At 34.3% G+C, this 27,561-nt stretch overlaps 1 protein-coding gene across 3 annotated transcripts in view; it reads right to left on the bottom strand.

Moving 5' to 3' along the window:
• Positions 1 to 27,561, bottom strand: part of ABCA5 (ATP binding cassette subfamily A member 5) — a 60,350-nt gene that overhangs the window by 25,696 nt on the left and 7,093 nt on the right. For 2 of the 3 annotated variants that reach the window (XM_064495609.1, XM_031468964.2), the window contains exons 2-20: positions 25,562 to 25,596; positions 25,299 to 25,417; positions 24,047 to 24,251; positions 21,961 to 22,122; positions 20,969 to 21,057; positions 19,242 to 19,471; positions 17,413 to 17,554; positions 16,242 to 16,430; positions 14,776 to 14,923; positions 12,690 to 12,858; positions 11,471 to 11,529; positions 8,861 to 8,971; positions 7,468 to 7,643; positions 6,835 to 6,954; positions 5,648 to 5,786; positions 4,295 to 4,385; positions 3,969 to 4,108; positions 2,922 to 3,041; positions 22 to 223 (exon numbers count right to left, since the gene is read on the bottom strand). In XM_064495609.1, coding sequence (XP_064351679.1) covers positions 22 to 223; positions 2,922 to 3,041; positions 3,969 to 4,108; positions 4,295 to 4,385; positions 5,648 to 5,786; positions 6,835 to 6,954; positions 7,468 to 7,643; positions 8,861 to 8,971; positions 11,471 to 11,529; positions 12,690 to 12,858; positions 14,776 to 14,923; positions 16,242 to 16,430; positions 17,413 to 17,554; positions 19,242 to 19,471; positions 20,969 to 21,057; positions 21,961 to 22,122; positions 24,047 to 24,251; positions 25,299 to 25,403 — 2,597 coding nt within the window. In that variant the 5' untranslated portion in view covers positions 25,404 to 25,417; positions 25,562 to 25,596. The remainder of the gene's footprint in view (positions 1 to 21; positions 224 to 2,921; positions 3,042 to 3,968; positions 4,109 to 4,294; positions 4,386 to 5,647; positions 5,787 to 6,834; positions 6,955 to 7,467; positions 7,644 to 8,860; positions 8,972 to 11,470; positions 11,530 to 12,689; positions 12,859 to 14,775; positions 14,924 to 16,241; positions 16,431 to 17,412; positions 17,555 to 19,241; positions 19,472 to 20,968; positions 21,058 to 21,960; positions 22,123 to 24,046; positions 24,252 to 25,298; positions 25,418 to 25,561; positions 25,597 to 27,561) is intronic. The other variant, XM_031468966.2, reaches the window with a different exon arrangement.

Genomic DNA, 27,561 nt, shown 5'->3' with positions numbered 1-27,561 from the left:
CGTAAGAGTGATTATACTTACACTGACCGCACTGATTTGCTTTCACGTTTCAAGGTAAGGAAATGAAACTTTGCTATTGTATACATCTGCTGTTTCCACAGGCTCATGGTGCTCACTAGGGACGCCTTGGTTTCAGAAAGAATAAGCAAGCTCTGCTCCATTTCATCAAAAGACTTTGAATCCCATTCTTCCTCTGGTGGCTGCTGAGTAAATACGCTATAATCTATTTGCCAAAACAAAATGATTGAAAATTATGGTATATTCCTTAAAAAGATGAAAACCTTTCTGAAGCATATAAATTTCAAAGCAGCACACATCTAGCACTGCTGTAGGACAGAGGGAACTGTCATATACTTTGGCAATAGCTTATGACCCAGGAAACTCTCTGTAAAGTATAAATCCAGCAGAGATATGTACAGAGGTTCACTGAAACACATGCACAAGAATATTCTTAGCTAGTACCCCGTCCAACAGCCATACACTGGAAAGAACCCAAACGGCTATCAACAGGTGAATGAGTAAGCAGGCTGTGAAATATTCCTGTAACAGATACTGTAAAAGAATGAAAATGAACAAACTACTGTACAACTTTAGTAGTCTGACCTTACAAACATTATATTACGTAAAATAAACCGGAATATGTATAAGTACAAGAGATATGCTATATAACTAATTCCATTAGATCAAAGCCAGACAAAACTTCTCAATGGGGATAAAAAATCAAGATACATTATTTTCAAAACAATGATTCAATTTAAAAGAGATGAAAAATAATAAAAAGAGATGAAAACTGGCTTCAGTATGAAGAAGGACTTCTTAGACTTATGTTAAACTTCAAAAAAAATGAGTAAATATGTAAAACTTTTAAAGAGTGGAACAGAATAATATATAAAATAATATTTTAAATAGAATACAATCTCTCTCTTTTGGTATCTTACCAGCTTAACAGTTTTGATGAATGATTTAGTAACATAAACAAGTCCAATTCCTCTCTTCCCCTGAGATACAGAGGACTAATCAAAATAAAAAATACTGTATACCACAATCACATTACTCAATGAGCATCACTTTATCTTCTGCGGAATTTGATATGTATTCACCTTTAAAAAATAAAACAATTAAAATTGGCCAAACTAAAAGCAAACCCATGTTAGAGGCAAATTTATTTTGTATAATGGACTTAAAGGTACTATGGGAAAAAGCCAATATACCTAAACAGAGCGCACCCTTCCCACTGCCCAAACATCTCTAGAAACCATCGTAGGCCTCAAAACACTTAGCACCACCCATACAAGCATCTTCTTCCATCTAACTGTCTTCCATCATCCTAAGTATTACAAACATACTCACTGATAACACATTCTGCATCCTGACCTCTAACTTACTTTAGCTTTTCTATTCCTGGACCTTTACTCAATGTCATCAAACTGGATGCATGCCTGGGCTGATCTGATATCTGAATCTGATCTCATGTCCTCATCATAAACTTGACTTTTATTGTTCCTCCATGTTTGAGAGAAACATCCCCATCTCCTTCACCTTCCTGACCTATCACCAGGACCATCTTTCTAACCTTCAATTATAAGAAAAGTTTCCTCCACCCACATTCTCACCTGAAACCACACAGATCTTGACCACACCACTGAAATTATTCTTGTCAAGGTCACAGCTGGCTTCCAGGCTACTGAACCCCCACTGTCTTCTATGTTGCTATCTTCTCTTGTCATCTTACTCTTCACAGCAGTCAGCAAATAACTGTCCATGCCTTCTTTCCTAAAATACCATTTGTCTCAGCTTCTACATCTCCTTTCGTGAAGAAAGACCACGATGGTGCTTTCTCCGTCAGCCCTTCTTGGCCCTTCGTTTCTCAGCCTCAGGGCTCACCCTCTACTCTTATCTGTGCTCTCTATACCTCACCCAATCCCACACTGCCATCTATATACGAACAACTCCAGAATTTGTTAACTTCAGCCCTAACATCTTCACTGAGCTCCAAATGCATTAATCAAACTGTCCCGGTACACATCCACTGGTATGTCTCACAAACACCTCAAACAACAGAACAGAAATCCATGCCTGGACTCCTTCTTTCCACAAACCTGCTGTTCCCCCATTCTCAGAAGATGGCAATTCCATTTCCAGTTCTCAAGCCAGAAGCTTAGAAATTATTCTTGATTCCTCCCTTTCCTCAACCCCTAATATGAATCCATCAGCAAGTCATCACCAGTACCACAAACATAACCCAAATCTGTTCATGTTTCCCTTTTCTCACAACCATCCTAGTTCAAACTAAGATTAACTGTAAACTTCCCTGATCTTCCTGCTTGCAAACTGTCTTCACAACCCATTCATCAAAAGCCAGAATGCATTTTTTAAAAATGCGTATCAGATCATGTTACTCCTTTCCTTTAAAATTCTGATAGCTTCACATTACAATAAGAAAAAAAAATCAAATTCTTCTCCAGATGTTCAAAGACTAAACATGATCTGGCCCTTGCCTACACCCCTGACCTCAGTACACACTACCCTACCCTCTCCCTGGCTCTCCATAGTGGCCTTTTTTTCAGTCATCAAAAACAAGCAACTCATTCCTCAAGCACCACCTCTGCAGCAACAATTCCCATTATTTGGAAGGCTCCATAATAAAATCTTATTTTTCTTGCCATCCAGATCTCAGTTTAAATATCATCTCAACAAAGTCCTCCCTGAAATATAGTCTAAGTTATCTGCCACCCAAGACCACCCCAACATTACCTTCATAACTCCTATCACTAACAGTAAATATCTGAATGGTTTATTTACCTATTTATCCCTACCCTTTCTTCCTCCAAATATAAATTTCACATGCTTATATAATTATGTTTCTTATTCACCATCTATCTGATTCATTGCCTAAAATGTTTTGCTAGTTTTGTTTTTACCTGCTTGGTCAATTTCTGCTTCAACTTCCAGCTTTAAGAATACATCTTCCAAAGTTGTCATGGAAACACCATAAGAAATAATCCCCAAATTGGAATGAGTGTCTAGAGCAGAAAATAAACCTAAAAGAAAAAAACAAAAGAATGTTGCACAGTTAAGCATCCTATCATCAATTATTCTAAAGTATCCTCTAAAAATTTACTAAATTTACTCGGCTAGCACAGCGGTTCTCAAACTTTTTGGTTTCAGGACCCATTTAACATTCTTGGAAATTGCTAAGGACCCCCAGGAATATTTGCTTAGGGAGATAACATCTATTTGATATGTATCATATTATAAATTAAAACCAAGAAATATTTTATAGACAGAATGACAGGCAGAGTACGTTAAGTTGACATATGTACTTCAGCTAATCATTCCTTCTTCTTGAAAGAAGCCAATTAAACTAACAGAAAATTTCTACCTAATCGTAGGGAAGCAATGGGAATTCTGCACAACATATCTATGACAGTAATATCATTTTGGTTATTAAGAGATCTCTAAATGGACAAAGGAGACTGAGTTTGAGTTCTTCATCAAAAAGCAGAAAACCAATGCCACGAATAAAATAATTCCAACAGTTTACCACATAATAATACAGTTCGTTATGAAGTCATGAAACTGTATAAGAACTTGAGGACATATACAAATAACTATATTTGTGTATGTGTGTGTATGTATATATGTGTGTATATGTCTGTTTATAATCATATTCCCAGGAGGCCTACAAATAAAGGGAGCAATTCATTTCTTGACAACAACACAATTATTTACTCAGGTTAACGTATTACTTGCAGTTTCTTACATGCCATTTATATAAAAAAGAAATGCACTAGCTTCTAGTATTTCTGACTTTCAAAAGCTAAATAAAGCAGAAACGGAGTATTAACTCTTGACTACCTGGGTGCATGTAGATACTACACAGAAAAGCAAACAACAAAGTAAATTAAGAAAACTCAATCCCAATGCAAGATCCTCGTTCAGCAATCAAGAAACTGAAGAGAGAATACCTGAAAATTTGTCCATGTCCTTGAAAGGCAAGCTGTACACAAGCTGTTGGTCAGTCTGTTGTAATGAAGTAGCTCCAGGTATGTGTTGTTTAACCAGAGAAGACAGAGATTCTGTGGCACAGTATCTGTCTATGTACATGCTAGAGAAAACCAAAAGCCATAATTTTTTATGATTACTCAGTAAGCAACCAAACGTAATTTCTGAATGCTTTAAGTTAAAGTTGGGGCCATTAAAAGCAGCCAAAGCACATTACGGCAATCCCTAAATATAGAAACAATAGACCAAGCATATGACAAAGAACAAGTCAATAAAGAATGAACGATACCTCAGGCGGTAGCCAATCCCCCATTTACTTTTGAGAAAAATTGAAGAGCCAACACATTTTAACATTCCTTGTGATATGACAGCTTTCCTATCTGCAAAAAGAGATTTGCATGTCAATTTTTAAGTCAGTAACAGCATTAATGATTGTAATTGGCATTTATACTTTACGGATTATCCTATGAGACATCAGTGAATTAAGTGAATTAGCTCATTAAATTATCACAGCCTTCTGAGGAAGGTACTAGATGATCATCACCTGCTTTTTAGACAAGAACACTGAGGCAATGAGAAAATACACGGCTTGCCCACGTTTCACATGGCTACTAAGTGACAAAGCCAGGATGACACCCAGGCAGTCTAATTCTGACTCTGCTTTCCTAACACAGCTCCACATATCTCAGGCTCTTACTATAAGGCTCATTAACAGAAGAACTTTCACAATTTCCTTAATAACCAAATGTAAAAATGACAAGAAAGCAACAAAAACAAAATGTTAGCTTTTTAACAAAAAAAAAAAGATACTACTGAAAAAATGAATGACATGCCCAACGTATTAGACTATATTATAAACAGAAAGAGGCTGCTGTAGAATCTCAAACTCTTGGATCTTGTCAGTTACTAAAAAAAATCGTGTGTTGGCTTAAAACTGGATTCTTTATATGGGTGAATACATTTGATGCTGTATGGAAAACAGTCACAACAGCAGGCCTGAAGCCGCTAATCTTAGAAAGGCCTGCTTACCAGGTTGGCTCTTGACTGGTGTCTGGAAACCTCGATCTGAGGAGGGTTCTCACCATTCCCAGAACAGGCAAGGGTGGCTCACTGGACCTACACTGTGCGGACAGCGCAGATAGTATTTGCAACAAGCTTTCCTTCTGTGCATCTGGAATTTGACACATGCTGGGCAGAGGGTGCCTACGTGACCAGCACCCAGGAGAAACCTTGGCACAGAGTCTCTGAAGAGCTTCCCTAGCAGACAGTTTCCCATGTCCTGGTGACAACTCACTGCTGGAGAAACTGGAGGCATCCTGCATGACTCTGCCAGGAGAGGATTCTTGGAAGCTTGTCTGGCTTCCCCTTTGCTGACTCTGCTTTGAATCCCTTCTGTTTCACTAGAATAACCCACACCCATGAGTATGACTATGCTGAGTACTGTGAGTTTTCTGGCAAATTCTTGACCTGGAGTGGTCAGAGGGACTCCCCAACACAAAAATATGTAATTTAAAAAAACCTGTAATACCTTTTTTTGCGAAGAACACACAGATCATTTATTCCTCAGAATTTAGCATTTGTATGTCCAATCTCCCATTTGGCCCCATGACCTTATCCTTGAAAAGTAAAGTAAAAATCTCACCAGCAAGAATGTCAGCTTCATCCATGAAGTGAGTACTAAACACTGTCACCCGACTGGATTTTCTGTATTTCAGAAGATTCCAAACAATATGACGAGAACAGGGATCCATTCCAGCTGTTGGTTCATCTAGCAACAGTATCTGTGTGAAAAGGGGTGGGGGAAGGACATGGAATCCTCAGGATAACTAAAATACGTAAAACTTACATGGACCCTGAAAGGCTTCCCCATTCAGGGTTACTAGATCCAATCAGAAATAAATTAGATCTGAATTTTCCACTCATATTTGAGTCCGCATCAATTTTAAAAATTAAGTTTGGCATAGGAATACTTTTCTTGGTTTAATTTCAAAAGATTAATGTCTGTAATATATGAGACATAAGTATAATAACAATCAGAGAAATTAAAAAAAAAAAAAAACACTAAGTACATTGCTTTTACCTGAACAATTCGACTGCTTGTTAGAGAATTGTGTTCTATATCGGTTCAGAGAAAGCAATTTATTTTAAGGCTGTTTTTAATTTCAAGATTTGGTGGTGGGGATTGGGAGAAAGGTAAGTTAACACAGAGCCAGAACCCAGAGTCCTCCCCGAGCTACAGCAGCAGGGGAAATGTGGCAGGATGGTGGGAATCCAGGGGGCTCCCAGCTGCAGGCATGCACCTGGCAGCTTCCCAGCACTGTGCAGAGCACCGCATCAGCTGGCTGGCTGCTTCTACAGGGCAGGGAACAGCATGAAACAGACACAGACAAAGCCACGAAATACACAGACAAAACCAAATCAGCGGAATAGGGAAAACCTGGACTATCCTTTTGATTTCGTTCTTATTTTAAAATGCTTATTATAACCATTACAAATATATAGAGAACTAAAGAGAATAAGATAGCCACCACTGAAATTTAACAAGAGTTATTTTTATTTCAGATCTTTCTCAAAGAAATAAAACACTGTGGATATAACTGAAGTCTGTCATATCCACTCCCCTTCCTAGACATGACCATTATCTTAAAGATGCTGTGTTACCTTTCTTACTTTGGTTTTAAAACCATATTACTATAATTACATCCATAACAACATATTGTATGTATGTTTAAAATTCATATAATGTGTGTACGTATGTATTTCTTCAACCTGCTTTTTTATTCAACATAATTTAAGATCATCTCATCAATGACATTAACATTTGCTTACCTTTGGATTCCCAAGAACAGCAATTCCCAAAGACAGTTTTCTTTTCTGACCACCACTTAGCTTCTTAGCTTGATTATCTTTGATAGCCTGCATGTCTAAATCCAGTAAAACCTTCTGTACCTATAAAAGGAAAGTGGGAATAATGTTTATTTTTAAATCACACCATTTATGTAATTACCAATATTAGTTTTTAAGTTTTCCAATTTTAACATCAACTTTTAAAACGTTCTTTTGGTACAAAATTTAATTTTGACATTATTTATATATAATTTTGAAATAACAGATAAACAGATTCCTGATGGAAAGGTCTGTTTTACTAGTGTGACCACTGGGTAGTGTGGAAGGGGTCAGTGTGAAGGCGGGGGACGGGCAGGGGAAGGGGGCAAATGTGAAAAGAAAAAGAAAAAGAAAACGTCTATATTGAGAAACTAGTATCTTCCAAATGAAACAAGGACTACTTTATATGCATTAAAACTTTTCTTCCAAGTTCTAATTCTTTGTAATAACTTTGCTTGCTAGCTCAGAGCAAGTTTTATATTTAGATTTTCAAGCATATTTTTATTACACAAGTTGTTGCAAAAGGTTATGAATTTACAGGAAATAAAAGTAAAGATTTCTATATAAATAACATACTTCTTGTATTACATTATTGGCTGGTATTCCTTTGATTGAAGCCAAAATGGATAAATTTTCTTCTACTGTCAAAACGTCAAAGTGTATATCTAACTGTGGACAAATGCCAATCATTTTTCTTGCTTCAAACATTTCATCTATTTCTGAGACTCTGTGTCCATATATAGATGCAAAACCTAAAAGCAAAATATATATTTAAACTTATATTAAATATATTAAGTGTCAAAAAGTATATATGCTTTAAGATATACTAATAATTTAGGCATTTGTATGTAACAGACATATAAAATGAGAGTTAATAAAAATTTGGAAGATACAACACATCCTCACTTCCATACTCTGGGTGATTTGCTTTCACTTATATTCCAATCTCATTTTTCTTCATTTTCAGATCATATTACAAAAGAGTGGAAAGAGCCAGGAACCAGAAGCTTCACACCAAACACAGTTTTCATCAGTGCATTAATTACACTTATATTCCAGTAACAATTTTTCTTCATTTACAGGCATTATGCAAAAGTGAAGAGAACTAAGAACTTAATATTTACCCCTAACTAGCCCTCTGGTCTGGAGAAAATCACTTAATCTAAATTCCAGCTTTTTTCCTCGCTAAACTGAATACTAATATATCCTACTTTACTTAAGAACCGTTAAACCAATGTAACAATGTATGGAGAGTCGTATCAAAAATAATAAATTCTTACATGAATGTAAGAGATTATAACTACCATCAAAGAGTGACACAGAGACAAGCAACAAAATCAAACTAATTTTGAAAGTTAAACGACATTTAAAAAGATATAGATTCAACACATGGAAATTCAGCTGTTACTTAGAGTACAATATTTACTGTACTGCCACTCTATTAGGTGACGGTAAAAAAAAAATGGAGCTGCCAGATTGAATTTTCACATATAGGACAATCACATATAACATTTACATGTTTGACGTATTGCTCTTAAAACTCTGTTTTAGGAGATGGTACTGATATTTATCATTCTTTCCTTTTGAACTATTGTATGCTTAGCAATCTTTGTTTTCTCAACCGAGATGTCTATAGGCTTCATTTAATTTCAAATTAATTACCAATTTATCCTTCTTTGCAAATGAAAAATAAACACACAAACACAAAATATCTGATAAGACAGCTACCAATTAGATCCTTTTTACTTTATTAAATATAACTGAATCATTTTTATTTTCTATTGAAGAACATATAAATGTGTGTAATCAAAAAAAAAAAATCTTTATAGACACAGAAGTTGATCCCAAATCATTGACAAAAACCAATCAGCACATATTTCAAGGATAAATAATTATATCATCATACCTTAGTTAGTAACACTGATAAAACAAAGTAAGACCATTTTTTTTTAAGTCAGAAAACTCTCACCATCAGAAGGCGGGCATAGTCCGCAAAGAATATTCATCAGTGTACTCTTTCCTGTTCCACTATGGCCAAGTAATGCAGTAATCTGACCCTCATATATGTCAAATGATAAATCTAGTTCAGGAGAAAAAGGAAAGACTCCAATGTGATTTTTATTCCTCTTGAGCCATATAAGATAGTTCATGATACTCGAGCAATCTTGAAATAAGTCAGTACATTTAAAGATAGATTTAAAGTTACCAGCATACTTAATAACGTAATATTTAATATTGTAACACAATAATAATTCTTTGTTACAGTCAAATGGTCTGAACAGTAAGAAAAATAATACAAAACAAACTTTTTCTTTTTTTGTTACACTAACAGATGCAGAAAAGGCACAAAATACTTGGGGGTGGTTTTCTGGGTACCCACTTTGGGGAACTTCCAAGGGAATTAAAATAAAAGGACAAATAAAGATTTGTTCCCAAGGGTATTTATTGGCATGTCCAATGTCCTGGTAGAAAACTAGAAATTAACCAATAGCATGGGGAAAGCTAAGTAAACGCTTGAAGAGTTCAATTTAAATAAAAGTAAAGTAGAATGAACAAGTATCATTGGATGGATGTGTCAACAACTAAAAGGAGACAGCAGACAGGGATCTAAAAACCCAGCTTCAAATAACTGTAGCCCCTGATCTGATGAAGGTGATCTGGGCTATGAGTATCCCTAGCGCTACAGGCCAGAAGCAAAAACAAATCCTCTCCAGAGGAAGGTCACTTCATCCAGAGCATCAAATAATCTCCACAATTACTCATAAGCAATTTGTATTACTCAGCCAAAAACAACCAGGCAGAAGAAAGAAAGATAAGACCAAAAACCAACAGAAAAGACAGGCAACAGAAAGGGACCTAGAAGAGATGTAGATATTGGCACCACATGACAAGACAGCACAATAACTAAGCTGCCATGTTCGCAAGAGAATGTTGGCAAAGCATGAAAAACCATATAAAAGAACCAAGTGGAATGATAAAAACTGGAAAAGAGAAGTGAAAAAGATTTCAATAGACAGTTTATCAGCAGATGAGAGCCAGCTAAAGAGGGTATTAGTAAATGGCAAGAAAAGTCAGAAGAAACCATCTAGACAAAATACAGAAACAAACGAAAAGTCAGAAGTCATCTACATAAAACAAAAATACGTAAAGCAAAACAGTAACGATACACAGAGAGAAAATAGACAAATTCACAATCATAATCGAAGATTTTTATCTTTAATTTCTCCCTCTGAATAAATGATAGAAGCAATTCCACAAAAGTAAATCAGTAAACATATAGAAGATTTCAAAAACACAATTAGCCAACTTAACCTGATATGGAAACACTACATACAACTGCAGAATATATCTCTTGTACAAGTGCACACTGAACATGCACAAAACTGACCATGTGCTGGGTCATCAGATTTCAATAAATTTCAAAAGGCTAAAAAGAATCATAAGACTATGTTCTCTGACTATTAAGGAATTAAGATAGAAATCTAAAACAAAAAGATAAATCACCAAATAGTTAAAAATCAAAACATATAAATAATCCACACATCAAAGAAAAAATTATAGTAGAAATTAGAAATATTTAAAACTGAATAATAATGAAGACAATCTGTCAAGACTTGCATAATGCGGCTAAAGCCATGCTTAGATGAAAATTTGTGTGTGTGTGTGTATGTATGTGTGTGTATATCTATACACACACACACTCTTTTTCAGAGTCTTTTCCATTATAGTTTATTACAAGATATTGAATACAGTTTCTGGGTTCAATCCCCAGTACCCCCATTAAACAAATAAACAAATAAATTTACAATGAGCTGACTTTAAGTAAAGGTGATTACCCTCAATAATACTGGTGAAACTCATCCAAGCAACTGAAAGCCTGAAAAGCAAAAACTTAGGTTTCTCAGAGAAGGATTTCTACCTCAAGACTATTGCATTTCCGGTCTGAGTTTCCAGCCTGCCCTATGAATTTTGGACTCAAGACTGAAACTTCAATTCTTGCTGGAGTTTCCAGGCTGCCAACCTGCCCTACAGATTTCACACCTGTCAAGCCTCACCATCAGGTGAACCAATTCCTTGAAAATAATCTCCCCTCTTCCCTCCTGCCCCTCCCCTTCAGCCCTCCCACTCTCTGTATGTATGTGTATACACATATTCTATCAATTCTGAAGCACGCTGGCTCACACAATGCTAAATACCCCATAATTCTCAGGACAGTTCCCCACAACAAAGAATTATCAGGCCCCAAATGTCAACAGGGCCAAGAATGAGAAACTGTGTGTTAGGATAAAAGAAAAAAGAAAGTATAACTAAGATGTATACATGAGCATAATAATAAAATAAGAAAGGACACAGATTTGCTCAAATAATTGACTAATTTTCATCTTAATAGATACCACATTTTTCTTTTACTACCTCAATGTTGTTAGTTTTATTATGACTATTAATTACATAAACAAAGTATCCCAAAAGGAAAGACAGAAAATTGTGGTAAAGGAGTTTAGGTTTCCCACAAACTATGCAAATTGTTTTTCCGTTTGTACTTTAATACTATGGACTGAACACCAGGAAAGCTACTTACTTCTCAAAGCCTCCACATTTTCACCCTTCTTTCTGTATGTCTTTTGAATACCACTGATTCTGAAAAACACCATTTTCCATTTTAAGATTTTAAAGCAATTAATAAGGGTGTGTTTCCATGTATATTTTTTATCAAAGCTTTCATATTTAGTATAAATAATAATAAAGTATCTTCTTATTAAAACAATAAACCAAAGAAACCTGACAGTAATAATAAATTTATTTACAAGAAAGAAGTATAGTATTCCTCTCCATTTTAAGTGTCATTCATTCATTCTTCATGATAAGCCAACTTCTAAAAAGAAACTGAAACATGTGACTCAAGCAATCTATCGATTTCTTTTCATATTAGATTCCTTTCTGTCTATAATTAATCAGATACTTGTTACATCAGTTAGGGGAGATTAAAAACCAAACGGTATTTTACCTCAGCACCCATTTCAAACTGTCTCTAAATGTGAAGTGATTCTCTCATTCCATTTTAAATGTTTTACATAATCATTAAAGGAATTAATGGTTTTGGTCATCAGTTTAAAATTTAATCCTAAAAAGGCAGAGAACCAGCCCACTGGTTGCATCTTAAGTATCTAACTCTCCCTTGCTTTTTATACATTTCTCTTAAATTTAAAAAACATAAATTATACTTCACTTTTTCTTTTACTTTTATTTCTTTCCTCTTTCCCATTATTTTTTAAATTTGGTTTTGACTGAACAAGTAAGAAATACTGAAGAATTTCTGTTGTTCAAAAAGTTATGCTGATGTGACATAAGTTAATTATGTCCATTTCTAAGGGTCTATGAAATTAAGAGGACAACTTAATATGTTGTACAACTCAGACAATGTAGCCTGAATACAATTATAAAGTTAATATTTATTTTCTCAATTTATTTAATGGAGAAACTTTAAAACAGCTTAACTGTATAAATACTAGGTTTTATTACTTTTAAAAATTTCTATTGAACCATAAAATTTCAAACCTAGCAACCTTATTCTAAATGGTTACAAAGAAAATAAAAACTTAAAAAAGAATTAGCCTTTAATACTGTTTTTTAAAAATCATCAAATGTGCACCAAATCTCTTAAGATACTATACTTACACACATTATTTAAAAGGTAGGATTTTAAAATATAAATAAATAAAATAAAATAAAAGATAAGATTTAAATGCATCCATTCCATCAGCAGTTCTTATACCTAAACTGCCAAGATTGAATCATACCTTATGGCTTCTTTACCTATAAACTCTGAAGAAACAGGCTCGATAATTTCACTAAAACTAATATTCCCATTAGCATTGCCCTCTGATAACTCCTTATAATTTCTTTTGCTTTTTGACCAATACGATGGCTTCAGAAAATATAAAGAGGATCTCCGTAAGCCAAATTCTCCTGAAAAATAAAAAAATACTAAGACATCGTAACAAATTATTTCTGAAAATTAGTTTTTAAATCATAAAGGCAGTATATGACACCGATGACAACTCAGATCTAAAGTTTAGACATAGAGTACTTAATATTGTGTGAAAAATGAAAGTTTTACTGACAAATAACTCTCATCCATAAATAGATTCAGAGTTGCTGAGCATATATGCAGCATATATATGGTAAGTAAAGCACATTTTCTGCGCTAAAGGAACTTACATCTTTATGAGTACACGTACATAGCCAGTGGCTAAACCACAGCGTACAGCACGAGTCATGTCATGCACAGTGCTAATAAGAGTTCAGAAGAGACGTTTCTATCTGGGTATCCTGAAGGCTTGAATGAATATCATCTCAGACAGTCTTTGAAAACAGGCAGCAGTCAGGAAAGTGGATACAGTTCACAGAGAAGACTTTATAACACAGCAACAGGACCCACATAGGAGACTTAGATCCAACAGAAGGTGACGGCTGCCCACACAGCATGTGTACATTTTCCCCAAGAAACCGACACCCCCACATCTTCTTTAAAATCTACCCCTCCTCTAGATGACCACATGTTTCGGGGGGATGTGATCCCAACTACACAGAGATCCTAATCGATCTCATCAGTACCCGGCATGCTCTGGTGATTGCTACTGCTCCAGTCATAAGTATGTAACCAATCAGACAGAAGCAAAGGGCTTGGCTGGGAAAAAGGTTCACTCTCCCTCTCCCACTGGACGTGAACAAAGAAGCAGAACACCGTGTAGCCACGAGGAGAGCAAGTCTACCAGACTCTGAGACAGAAGTGGCAAAAAACCTGGAGAAAGCGGGTCCCTGATGACACGGTTGAGCAAGGTAGTCAACTCGGAGTCCATCTAATCTCCGGACTTCCTTTTAATTAAAACAGCTGATTTCCTTCTTGTTTAAGACAATTAAAAAGTTCTCTGTTACAAGTAGCTAAAAAAAAAAAATCTGATTGATACACTGGAGATGTGTTTAAATAGATAAACAGGACCATATGAAAGAATGTAAAATACAGTAAAGAGGGGGAAATTGGTAGGAAGAGATTAAATGCATCACAGTATTGTGGAGGACATTCACAACGAGTTTCTATTTAATTTGCCAGCATATGCCCAGCAAGGTTTCCATGTATGTGATTAACTTAATTAAAGGGAATGGTGAAGTTCTTAGACAGACTTGAGCAGGTAATCAGATGAAAGCTACAGCAATGGTCTAGACTAGACCAGTCTAGTGCCGCCCAATATAACTTTTTGCAGCAATGGAGATGTCCTAATCTGTGCTGTTCAACATGGTGACTGCACCACGTGTGGCTACTGAGCACTTGGAACGTGGCTTCTGCTGCTGAGGAAATGAATTGTTAATTTATTTAAATCTAACTAATTTAAATTTTAAAAGCCATATGTGTCTCACCATATGTGCCTCACAGACTAAATTAATGAGGAACTCAAGGGGAAACTTAATGAGGGTGCTGCTTATTTAATAATACTTTGAATCTACACAAGTTTGTTGCAGACGCAGAATAAGAGACAGGGGAATGGTATGAGTTAACAAGATTACTCCATAGTTTTGGACCATAAAGGGTAAAATAATGAAACACATCAGTCAAAACGACTGACAGAGGATTGAGTTAAGAAGGTCAGTCAGGGGCTTAAGGTTTTCAGAACAAACTGATCCCTCTTCACTCCATCTCTTCACATTCACTAGCAGTTAAGGCATATGGAACAAAATACACTTATATAAAATTACACTAAAATCTGTAACAGTGAGTATGACTTAGGGTACTGTGGTTAGAAAAAAAGATTAAAATTAAGTTGACTTTATGTGTGCAAAATAACCTGAAAAAATCTTTAAAGTAAAATGCAGTAACTACCTGCATACCTGGAATGACCTGATCAAGATAGACAGCCGAGAGGAGATAGAAGATGCTGTTAAGCGCCAGCATGATAAGTGTAATAATCAGCGGGTACGGGCCTTCAGTCAGATTAGAAAATAAAGCACCTTCATTAAAATCTTCTAAATTCATGACCTGAAAAACAGAAACATCAACTTTATTATGTAAAAAAATGATAAAAATAAGCAAAAGCTAACACTTCTTAGAGTTACTTACTAGATCCAGAGTCAGTAAATTGGGCTGTTTAACAGATTAAACAGTCTACCAAATTAGTAACATGAATTCATAAAGAAAGCAATCAAAACTTGACCGAAATAGGAGTTTATCACAACAATCCCTTCCAATCATATTTTTAATGCTATGCTTATAAAACTAGCATGCACCTACTCTTGGGGCATGTAATTCTAACACTATGCTTATCAAATGACATCAAGACGAACACGAACAAAAAAGGGTATGGCCCGCAGAGAATTCAAACAAATTAAGTATTAGAGGATAAAATTATGGTCAGCACCTTTTCAACTCTGAGAAGGAAGAAGGTACTATATAATTAGTTAACATAATTATAAAATTATTCATAGTACGTATATGTGACAGAGCAGAAAGACAGGTACTATAGAGGTTGAGTCCTCATTTACTGCCATTAAGTGCACAAACCATAATTATACTGCTCTGGATTTCGATCTCCTTACCTGTGAAATGAAGATGAATTAAATGACACTGAAAGTCCCTCCCACTCAGCAAAAACCTATGAATCTACAATTCCAACCTTCCTAAGTGAAGGGAGAATGAGTCGACCAAAACATGTAACAACAGCTGTTAGATCTCAAATAATTAAAATATGTTTAACTCAGTGTTCATAAACAATCTGTCTTACGTCTCACAAATCAGAAGTCTATCCGGCTGACACAAATAATCTCTTATATTAAGCAATTACATTTTTCTTTACACATTAACCAAATCCATCTTCTAATACATAAAGCAGTTTCTTATAAGAATTTTTCCCTTAGAACCTGACTGCCCCTGTAAAGATTAATAAAAATCAAATTTACAAATCTAAATACTATTTAAAATGAGAATCCCATGAATCCTGGACCGATAAAAACCACCAGGTCCATTTATTTCACTCCTACATTCATGAAAAATTTGTTCTGCTTCACATAATCTCAGATGAATTTACAGTAGGTCAAGAGCAATCTAGATTTCCTGATGCTGAAATCTGTAACTTCTAACAAACAGGTTACTGCAGTAGAATAGATTATCGAAACACAGTAAAGCAAAAAGCGGAGAACTTATATAAAATGTACTGAAACATTCAAACACCACTCCTTTCTCCTATTGAAATTTTAAAATAACTTTTTTGCAAACCAAAGGCAGTATTCATGGTATATAACACGCTGCATGGAAGTGGAGAGAAAATATTTAGTGAAAGTAAGACGACTGTATTACCTACCTGTGCAATACCAATCAAAAAAGTACACTGACAGAAGGGACTGAAAAGCCACACCAATGATTTGGGAAAACTTTCCATGAGGACTATCAAAAGGCCAACAAATCCAAAAGCCACAGTGACCAAAAATTCAACTATTCCCACATGTTTTGATTTTTTAAAAAGAGGTGTCAGCATTAAAGCAAAAAATACCTATAAAATATAAATATTAAGGTTAATACACTGTTCATATACACTGGTTTAAAAACAAAATTAAGTTTTGCTTGTGAAGGAGTAAGTTATTTTCATTAGAAAATTACATTCATTAGAATACAATTAATTTCTAAAGGCCATGGTAAGATATTTAATTTTCATACAAATAGTGCAATATATTAAAATTCTAAGCTGGCAAATATTAAAAACTGCATTTCATCTATGTAACAGGCAAACATGATCACCTCAGCACTATAGGAACCATAAACAACCATGTGCTTCTGCAGTTAGATGTGTATATATGAATAAAACAATAAATCGATAAGATTTTAAATACAGAACCCATCTCTTAAACTTTAATGTGTTGATAAGAAACAAAGCCGGTTACAATTACATAGAGAAATATACAAGTTACTTGTAAATTATCCTGTTAAAGAACAGTGGTGATAGTCAAAATACTTAACTGTTACAGCATGGGCACATAAGCCAATTAGAATGGAAACTGAGACCACTGAAAACATAGGCTGGTCGTTAACAATCAGCATCCAACCAAAATATGCAATGAATGTCAACACTGTCAAAGAGCTACACTTAAAAAGACGTATCTTTACACAATATCACCCTACAACATAAATAAACTTGAAACAGTCAGGATTTCATAAAAACAAAGGAAAAAAAATGTCCAATACCGGACAGTCTTAATTACATACAATTATATGAAGATAGAAAAGACAAGCTCGGGGAACTGTAAGTGAAATACATCATACGAAAACAAGTTAGATTTAAACTTGAGCCTATTTTGTATCTTTCCTAAGAACATGGAGGTACAAGATGTATAAATACACAACTCAGTTATCAGTAACCTAGTAACAGGCTGTCCTTCACAGGAAATCGACTGTAAGTAACCCAAAAATTACGACTTTGCTATATTAATCAAGTATTTTGACAGTTCATCATACCCACTTCAAGTTAAAATACTTACAGATGATAACCCATACAGGAAGAAAAGTAGAAATATCACCAAGCAGCTACTGTGAGGGAATAATGAAGAAGCTGTTGCAATGACTGCCATAAGAAGAGACATAAGAAAAAGCAAGCTTGTATACAGAAGAACCCAGGAAAGCCTAAAATGAGAACACAAACACATGTACGGTTAAATACATCAGTTTTAACAATTTAAAAAAATCATTTTAAACAAAACTTCAGCTTTATTGCAGCCATTTTACTTTTAAAATTAAGCCAATCTATTCATTTCTGAAAATCAAAGCTCTTACAAGTAAAAAAAAAAAAAAATACAGCATTGATTAAGTTGTAGGTAAAAGTATAATTTGATAAAGAGATAAAATGGTGATTATCTTTTCAAGAGTCAAAAAAAAAAAAAAGACTACAAATTTATAGCAATTCATGATTAATTTAAATCTAGTACTCCCAAAAGTTCAATAATGCACAGCACTTCTGATTGTCTTAAAATACGAGTTTAACGACTGACAATTTTTTTTACGGTATATGCAACAATTAAACCTCTGATGGTTTTTGGTACTTTAAACAATAAAGGCTACCTTGCTAATCAAGAACATAATTACTACACATACACAATGTGAGATTAAGAAGATAAATAATAGATTCACTATGGGACTCAGAATTTCTCCTCACATCAGAGCTCAATGAAACTACTACAATCTTTAGTTTAATTTTAGTTTTATTTTTCAAGTTAGCAAATAATTTAATGTATGCTATCATAAAATCACTAAAATAGGGCCAAAAGATTTGTAAACTAACAAAATTAAACTCATTGCTTTACGGAGGCAAAACTGAAGCACTAAGAAACAGATTTGCCTAAATTCTTCCAGCTATTATTTCCTCACAAAATACTTTAACAACTCAATATATCTTAAAAATCAATCACTAGTAAAATGACAGGAGGAGAAAAAGGAGCAAAGAAGATATGTTACACAGAATGACGACATTATGTAAAGTGTTATATTTAATTGTTGCATAGAGCTAAATGGAATAAAATGGACTATAACAACAACTCTCATGCACAATATTCACTTTTCCTCCAACATGAGATCAAAATAAATGTTCTTGCTACATAGTGGAAAAGTAAGGAAAATGTATGCAGAATTATTTATAAAAATGCATGCCTCTATGTATGTATATGCATGACTGGAACATTGCTTTGTGCACCAGAAATGGATACACTGTAACTGACTGTACTTCAATTAAAACGTTTTTTTTTAAATGCATGCCTCTATAAAATTATCCTTGTATAAAAATGCTAATACGCTCATTTGTGAAAACTTTTTTCATTTGTTTCTCTAGGAATTATCTGTATATTTTTATCATAAAAAATTCACATAAATAACTTTTTCCAGGAGGGGAAAAAAGCCCATATGCTTCATACACAAACTTCAGTCATTTCAATTACATTTTTAATCATATGTATAGGCTATGATACTTGAGGAAGATTGTATCAGGCAATTAATTTCTAACTTTCCAAGATCTCTTATTTTCTATATGCTGAAATACATGCAGCATGCCACATCAATTCAAACAAAATATGAAACAGAATTTAAACTTATAATATCAACATGATCTTTCCAAATCCCAGCACCTCCTTTATGTTAAAACAAGCCAATGAATTGCTGAAGCTTTGGGGTAAGTCTCAAACTCCAAGACAAAGGCCATCACCGTGAGAAAACAGAAACAGCAACTCATCGAGTCAGGTGAGTAACAGCATTATAACTGTGAAGATTTGTATATTCAATACAATTATTAATCCTGCCAAACAACAAAGTTTTAGTAACGTACCAAAAGGCAGTGTCATGAAGCCCCATTATCTTTAAAAATTCTTTTAACTTTTTCTCTTTTTCTGCTACGATATGAATTGCCAAAAAGTATCCAAAAGGTGAAAATGCTATAACCAGGTAAATTAAAATTACTCCTCGGGGAAAGGTATCTATTTCTATAACGGCAGTTTCTCCCATAATAACAGCTTTAGTTGACTCCAGCTCATTCCAAAAAGAAACATTGGTCTTCAACTGTAATTAGAAAATGTAAATACATTCAATTAATTTAGCTGATAGTAACTCCTAATAAAATGTGACAATTTATACCCCCAAATTTAATCAATAACCTAGTACAAATATAATCCTCAAAAAATTACACATCTGGAATAGAGTGAATGACCCCACTATCACGATACAGCATAGAATATGGCTTTTATTCATTCTGAAAGCATGTCATTAAGTTTAAAGTCTGAAGTTAGGGAATATACACATTTTGATGAAACAGTTTGTCAGAGAAAATAAAACTGCACAATTATCATCTTAAGCTGACAAGTCTATGCATCTTAATAAAAATATGCATTTGTAAAATTGAGGAATTAAGGAATGATTACTCGTATCATGAAAGAAGGATTCTCTTTTGAAAATGTTCTCTCAGGTAGTATGTCTCTCTATCGTTTTAAAATCAATATACGCAGCATGCAGAGTCAGAACAATAAAACTATTTTTGCCGTATGATACACTTCTAGCTAACATCATCGTCAAGCTAACATGAGACCTGCTCTACCTGTTCATCCAGTGTGGTCTGGGCTGTGGATGACTAAGGTCTTTGGCCAAAACACAAACAAGTACCTTAACACCATCAGTGTGATATACCCTGTATTCCACTGTTGTTACTTTAAACTGTGTTACTGAATATTGTATCTACAATACATTTATACCATGTTGTGAGGATTTATAAGAACCATTCTATATATACCATCTTATTTGGTTCTTACAGCAACCCTGTTAGGTAAGGTACTATTTTTGCAGTCATTTCACTACACAGCAGTCTAACAACTATAGAGATAGGTCTCCTTCCCGTTTCTATGAAAATGTGAAACACTGGACCAGGTCTAAGCATGTCTTTAGAATGGAACTGCAACATTAATACACAATCTTAGCGGCAGTACAGAATTAAAATACAGGACTGGGAGCCCCAAAACAAGGTCTGAATTAGCTTTGCCACTAACTAACTGTGTTTTGGAAAGACAAAATCTCCCCGTGCTTCAGCTGCATATGTAACAATAATAGGACCAGTCTAACAGGGGAGTTAAAGATTAAATGAGTTAATACTAGCACATAAGTTAGTAACAATGTTTGGCAAATAAGTGATAAAGGTTGGTTAAACAAAATAAAATCTACCACTATGATTAAGATAATAAAGATACTCACTTTCCTTAAACTAAGTTATTCAAGGGGAAAACTCTCCAAATACAGATCTTTCATAAATATTATCTACGGTCAACACAGATAAAATAATCTAATATACAGAGTGCTGAATCACATATTAGAAACCATCAGATAAAAGTAGATTTCAAAAAATTAAATCAGAAAATATGACTTCTTCCTTAGCTTTTTTCTTAAAGGAGTTGCAGTAAGTTTTGTACTTTGTACATTTGACAGCAGTCAAATGAAATCCTATGGTAAAGACTTAAGGTGTGAATGCTAAAGTATGATTTGGATTTATTTTTCTTCCTTTATCATATTTACCTGTATAATGGCAGCATCTATGGACGCTTGTAAAACTGTGAACCCTGAAGACCAATACTGAGCGGCCTCACACGATTTTGAACAGCTAGCTATGGAAAAAAAGAAATATGAGACATAAGATTCTGCACATATGCAAGTGCTTTCTTTTAAAGACAGTATATGGAGAGTTAGCAAGTAATATAATTAATCAATCTCTATAGGACCAAAGAAAAGCAGCAATTGCCCTCCAAAGGCAAACAAAATCAGTAACATTCCTGACTGTTTTCCTGAAATTTTTTAAAGTAAAGAGTTACATGTGTTAGGATACTGGATGATAAATAAATATAAATGGAAAGAAAGAAATTAACAGTAAACATAGTTACTTAAAACAAGTCACCTTTCTGTTTCAAAGTGTTAAGTCACTCTACAATAACTTATCAGCTTTAAAGGTACAAGGACAAGTCCAGGTTAAGAGCACAGAAAAAAAGAAAAATGCTCTAAGGGCTTTCTGGAATCAAGTCACAAATACTTCACACAGTAACTTTAACATTGTTCAATAAATGTTTGTGGTTGGTATTTATCTTTTCAGAGGTTTAGGCATTGAAGACTGTTTTCCATGTTTCAAACATAAAACCGATAAAGTTTACTGGTGGAAGACCTTGAGATTTTAAAGACAGGTACCACACCATATATATGAAAACAATTATATGGAGAAAAGAAACTTAGAAACAGACTTAGAAAGTCATGTAATTCAAGAAAAAATTTTGTTTTGTTACTGTAATCAATACATATAAATGTACTAAAATTTAAGTGGATATTAAATAAATTATACCTATATTTATAGATGCAGATAGATATACCTACGTATTTTTGTGTTATACTTGACAGTTTTCTTATTTGAAAAACTGTAGTTAAAAATGCCAGTGTTGGACCCCATAAAATTTTGCATATGAACAGAGAACAGCAAAAATACGCATTTAACTGATTTTCAATGATTATTTAGCGCTATTTACCTCTTGAATCCATATAAATAGATGATACTGGAATTGTATCAGGAAAAAAACGGAGTTCATAGGACATGAAGTCTTTAAAAACCACACCAACAAATTCACTGGACTGAGAAAGACTGGATGCTACCAATTCTTCTTCATTTGCATATTCTTTAGTACGTATGACTATAAAATATTATAACAATATAGTTAACTCACAAATTTAAATATTTATTATAATCAATAGACCAAATTTACCATAATATTTGATGAATGCAATATTTTATAAGCACTTTTGTTTGATGCTCTTACTTCTGAGAAAATGAATACAGCTCTTCTGAAAAAAACTAAACAGTAATGAATATTAAAATAGTGCAATTTTACAAACATAATTTCTTAGGTGTCATTTCATTATATAAATTATGTGTCAATATAACACATAAGTTATTAATAAGATAAAATAGAGTATATACTTCATATGCAATATATGTAGTTCGCTTAACTATCTCAAAGTAAAATCATACAAATAACTCGTTGATAAATGAATAGATATTTTATTTTCAAATATTTCTTCTTATGAAGAAAATTCCATAATCCTCCTCAGAAACTAAATATGTATTTTAGTAACTATGACACAACTCTTCTTTGAATAAAGATTTCCATTTAAACCCAATATTGTTTGCTCCTCTCTTAGAAAATATATGGAGAAAACACTGTCATCATCATTCAGCTCCTCTCACATCAATCATCTTAATTTTTAAACATTTTCTTTAAGGAGTATTTACAAGCAGAAGCTTCAGAAGATGTGATGAAATGGAAAAAAAAAACATAGGATTAGTACTTATCTTTATTATTTATTAGCTGTGTGAGAACAAGTAAGCAATTTAATTCTCTGAACGTTAGCACCCTCATCACAATACCTAGATGATCACACTCTGTCGAATGTAGTTACAGACAGGAAAATGCTCTGTAAATTGTAAAGCTTTACTTAAATGCTAATTATCAGGATTTTCCAGACCCTTAAGGAGTACATGGAACCCCAACATTGATCAGAAGAAGGAGTCATGCTACCACGTATGTATGTATGTATATCCCACTTTCAGACAATTCTCCTGTTAGTAAGATAAAACTTAAAAAAATCTACATATATTTCTGTTTGGCATCTAAGTTAATACACACCAACTTGGATTTCTTTGGTGCATATACTTTTCTCCTACTCAGAATGACCAATGAATTTCACACTGAACATTTCTGATGGGGTGTTTCAGCTGACATGCTAAATTCTTATGGCTACCCATGCTGCTTGTGCTTAATGTGGTAAGCCAACAAATACATACCAATGAGATCAAAATATTAACTAGTAATAAGACGGAAAGAAACCAATGCGGAAAGAGTTACTTAGCTCCTCATTGTATAAACATCTTTTATTCAGTGACACAGTATCCAGTGTGATTACAACTATCCTATATGACAGAAGATAATATGTTAATCTATTATTTCTTACAATTGAGCATCTCATTCAATCAATCATCACTGGATAAGCATTACTCCAGTTTTTGCCTTAAATTTTCTCATAGCCACTTTAGGGTCATTCATACCTCACTCATTGCTTACACCGTCTTCTAGTCCATTTCTCTGTGAGAAGTACAAACTGAGAAAAGCGGACGTAGGTACGCAGCCACAGTCATGGTCTCCAAAGCTAAGTACTCCTCCAGGCTACACTACATATCTCTATAAATCTGAAAAGATTACTGCTTTATAATCTTTGCCATGTATTTCTAGCTTTTTAATTGTTATATGAGTCAGAATCAAAATGAAATATCCCTTCATATCTTTCATCCTATACAAATAGACTTATTTTATAAATGGTCTATGAATCAAATACAACATATTAAAACATAAAATATGCTTCCTATTGCCAAGAATATAAAGCTTCACAAGAAACATAAGGTAGCAAAATTAAGTGATTTCCGTATTTTTATAAAACTGTATTTTGGTGAAGGGCCATGTATCTAAATGCTGAGAATGGTATTTATTCAACAAAGCAAGCAGAAAAATGCTGAAGAGGCTTTCAGCTTTCAAAGAGAATGCGTATATAAGCTCACAATACCATCAGGAAGGTGATCAGTGGAAACCTTTTCCATGATGTTTCTTGTAATATTAGTCACTGGAGTATATCCAAGAATTAGGTTAGAGAGAATAGATTTGTCCATAGGGTTAAGTTCCATATCAGGCACTTCTTCGTATTTCTTATTTGGATGCATCATGCTAATTAATATTAACCAAAATAAAAAAAATAGTGGAAAAAGAATCTCCTATAATAAGGGAAACAAACAAAATGATTATAAAGTATAACAATGGCAGCAAAAAATCATAAAGAGTTCTATGCAATAATATAACTAATACTAAGAAAAAACTTGAAGAATTTGGGTTTCCTTTTTTAAGTACAAAAAATAAAAGCAATTCTATCCTAAAAAAATATGGTGTTAAACATCTCACCTAACCCAATAGCACATTCACTTTTCCTGTATGTTCAATTTTACTGAAATACTTTAAATTCAAGTCACCGTAATAAATTTAAATGATATAAAAGCTAATATTTCAACCTCTTAGGTTGCTCATGTAAAATATAATAATAAATTTACTCACATATGACTTTATTTAAAGTAACCTACCAAACACCTGTAATAGGGATCACCATAAAAATGTCTTTATTCAAGTCTGAATTAGAACTCATGTTTTAATTATACCTAAATTTCTACTACTAAAACTATACTCAGTTAAATTCAATAGTCAACTTTAATAGAGAGGAACAGTTTACTGTTTCACCTTGCCGTTTTGCTTGCTTCAGGAGATCAACGGTATCTCTCCATCCCTTAACATCATCATTAACTGGTTAGCTAGAGTTCTTACTTTCTTTTACCTTTTAAAGTAACGTATGCTTGTGGGAACAAATATGTGACATAATTTTAGTCATCCTGGGCAATTCAATCCAGAGTCCAAAAGCTGGGAGGTCATGGAGAGATGTGGGATCATGTTCCATAAAGTTATTTGTAGAATTTATTTTTCATTTCATAAAACTTGGGAAATGCATGCCTCAGGGTTTAAAATTAAGTACTGATATTAGAAGTTAATTAAATTTAGAAATCATTACTAAATTTTTTTAACATTCAGAAAATATCAGGTAATTTAGGTATTTTTCTGAGGCTTACACAAGTTTTTACTTTCACAAGCAAATTAATGGGGGATCCAAAAATATAAAAATATAACAAAAAAGTATTCAGAAAAAAAATCATCTCTTAAAGATGAAACATATTAATGCAAAATAAACTGCAATATGGCAAAACAGTCATTTAACTTACCTGAACACTACTTTTTTTAGTCCTGCATTTAACTAGGTAATTCTTAAGCAGGAGTGTTCTGGTCTGTCTCCAAACTCCAACTTCCCTAATTGCAGTAGTAGCCATGTTTTCGGATTTGTCTATTACATAAGGAAAATTAAAAAAAAAAAATGTAACCACACAGTCAAGCACATGACATTTTTAATGTCGAAAACAGACAGACAGACAGATGTTTCAGTCTGAGTTTAGATGGAGTTAAGCATACTCCAGGCTGTCTCTCCTACCTGGACAGAATGCATGGAACAGCAATTTGAAGATTCTGAAAAGTAAATAGTAGCATGTGAAACAACGGGGAACCAGAATCCCAAATACCACCACCAACCAACAGTGAGCTTAATGCTTTTTCTTTTCCAGTATCCTCTACACTGAATGCTCTGGAAGTAGGCACTGGGGCACAGAGAAAGCTCTAGAAGACACTCTAGCTTGGGCCTGGTCTTCTGCTCAAGGAGAATAGGGAAATACTCAATCTTTTCTTCGTGCGTGCTCTTGTCCCCAAGCAATCCCGTGATAGCAGTATCAGACTATAGTAATGAAAGCTTAATGCAGCCAAACTCTGAGGCAGAGGAGCCTTTCTCTCTATTAAGTGGATCTCCGGTTCCAAGAGGGTGGGGTCAAATCCCACTGCTTTCTGCTCTACTTGCTGACACAAGGCTCTGAATGCAGTGGGTGCAGTTGCAGAAGTGTGTGACCCAATGGGGCGACTAGAGGAAGATGGAAAAGAGGAATCATAGGGAATTGAAAAGTAGCAGGAAGAGCAAATAAAAAGGGGAGCTCAGGAAAGCAACATAATCAAGTCATTTATTAACTCCCGGACTAACCCCCACGCTGAGTATCCATAGATCTAATCCTATTCCGTGTACCAAAGACTTGAGGAACTGAACTAACAGACAGACCACCGCCCAGATCCAGACTGGTCACTGGGTGGCACACAAAGGACAGATCCAAACTGCACTGCAAGGGCTTCTGAAAACTAAACTGAAATTAGAGCCACAGCTCAAAGAATGTGGGTGGAAACCTAAGACCTGAACCTAACCAGGTTAACAGCACACTAAAAGAAGATATCAATCCTCTCTGTAGGAGTAAACAAAAACTGGTCTCATACAATCCAAAATTACCCCGTTAAAGAAGCACGTGGAAAATTTCAATTCTATTAAGAAAAGAACATCAACAGATGCCAATGCCAAGGTGACACAGATTTTGAAATTATCTGACAAAAACTTTAAAGAAGCTATTTAAAATGTGCTCCAGCAAACAATGGCAAGCACTCATGAAAACAATGAAAGATCAAGTATCAGTAAAGAAACAAGACATAAAGTAGCACCAAATAGTAATTTTAGAACAGAAAGACACAGTAACAAATAAATAAAACCCATAGAATGGGCTCAAAAGCAGAATGGAGATAATAGGAAAAGAGTCAGTAAACTTGAAAGATCAATAGGAGCTATTCAATCTGAACAGAGAGAAAAAAAATTTTTTTTAACAACAGTGCCTCAGAGAACTCTGAGACAATAACAAAAGGTCTAATGTTCAAATTATTAGTCCCAGAAAGAGAGAAGTGTTAAGTGGAGGAAAAATATTTAAAGAATTAATGGCTGGAAACTTTGCAAATTTGTCCAGAGATGAACAACCTAAGAGTTTCAAGAAGCTTGATGGAAACCCAAACAGGATAAATCGAAGGAAATCCACACTCACACACATCATAATCAAACTGCTAAAAATTAAAAGCAGTGAAAAATCTTGAAAGCAGTCAGAGAATAACTGTGCATTACCTACAGGGGAATAACGATCTGTCTGAGAGCAAATTTCTCATGAGAAACCGCATGGCTAAGCTGGAATACTCACACCCTGCTGGTGGGACGGCGAAATGGCTCAGCTGCTGAGGAAACAGTTTGGCAGTTCCTTGGAAAGCTAATAATAGAATTACCATATGATCCGACTACCCCACTTCTGGGTATATACCCAAAAGAACTGCAAACAGGGGCTCAAACAAGTGCACATTTCATGCAGGCTCACAGCAGCATTGTTCATAACTGCCAAGACACAAAAACAGCCCAAATGTCTATAAGCAGACGAGTGGATAAACAAATTGTGGTATATGCACATAATACTATTGAGCCATAAAGAGGAATGAAGTACCCATACATGCTACGAAGTGGATGAAACTCCCAAACATTATGTTCAGTGAAAGAAGCCAGACACAACAGGTTAAATATTATGTTTCCAC

This window comes from Camelus dromedarius, chromosome 16 (assembly GCF_036321535.1).
Source record: "Camelus dromedarius isolate mCamDro1 chromosome 16, mCamDro1.pat, whole genome shotgun sequence".
NCBI classification, from domain to species: domain Eukaryota; kingdom Metazoa; phylum Chordata; class Mammalia; order Artiodactyla; family Camelidae; genus Camelus; species Camelus dromedarius.
This window is presented reverse-complemented; position numbering and strand designations above follow the sequence as displayed.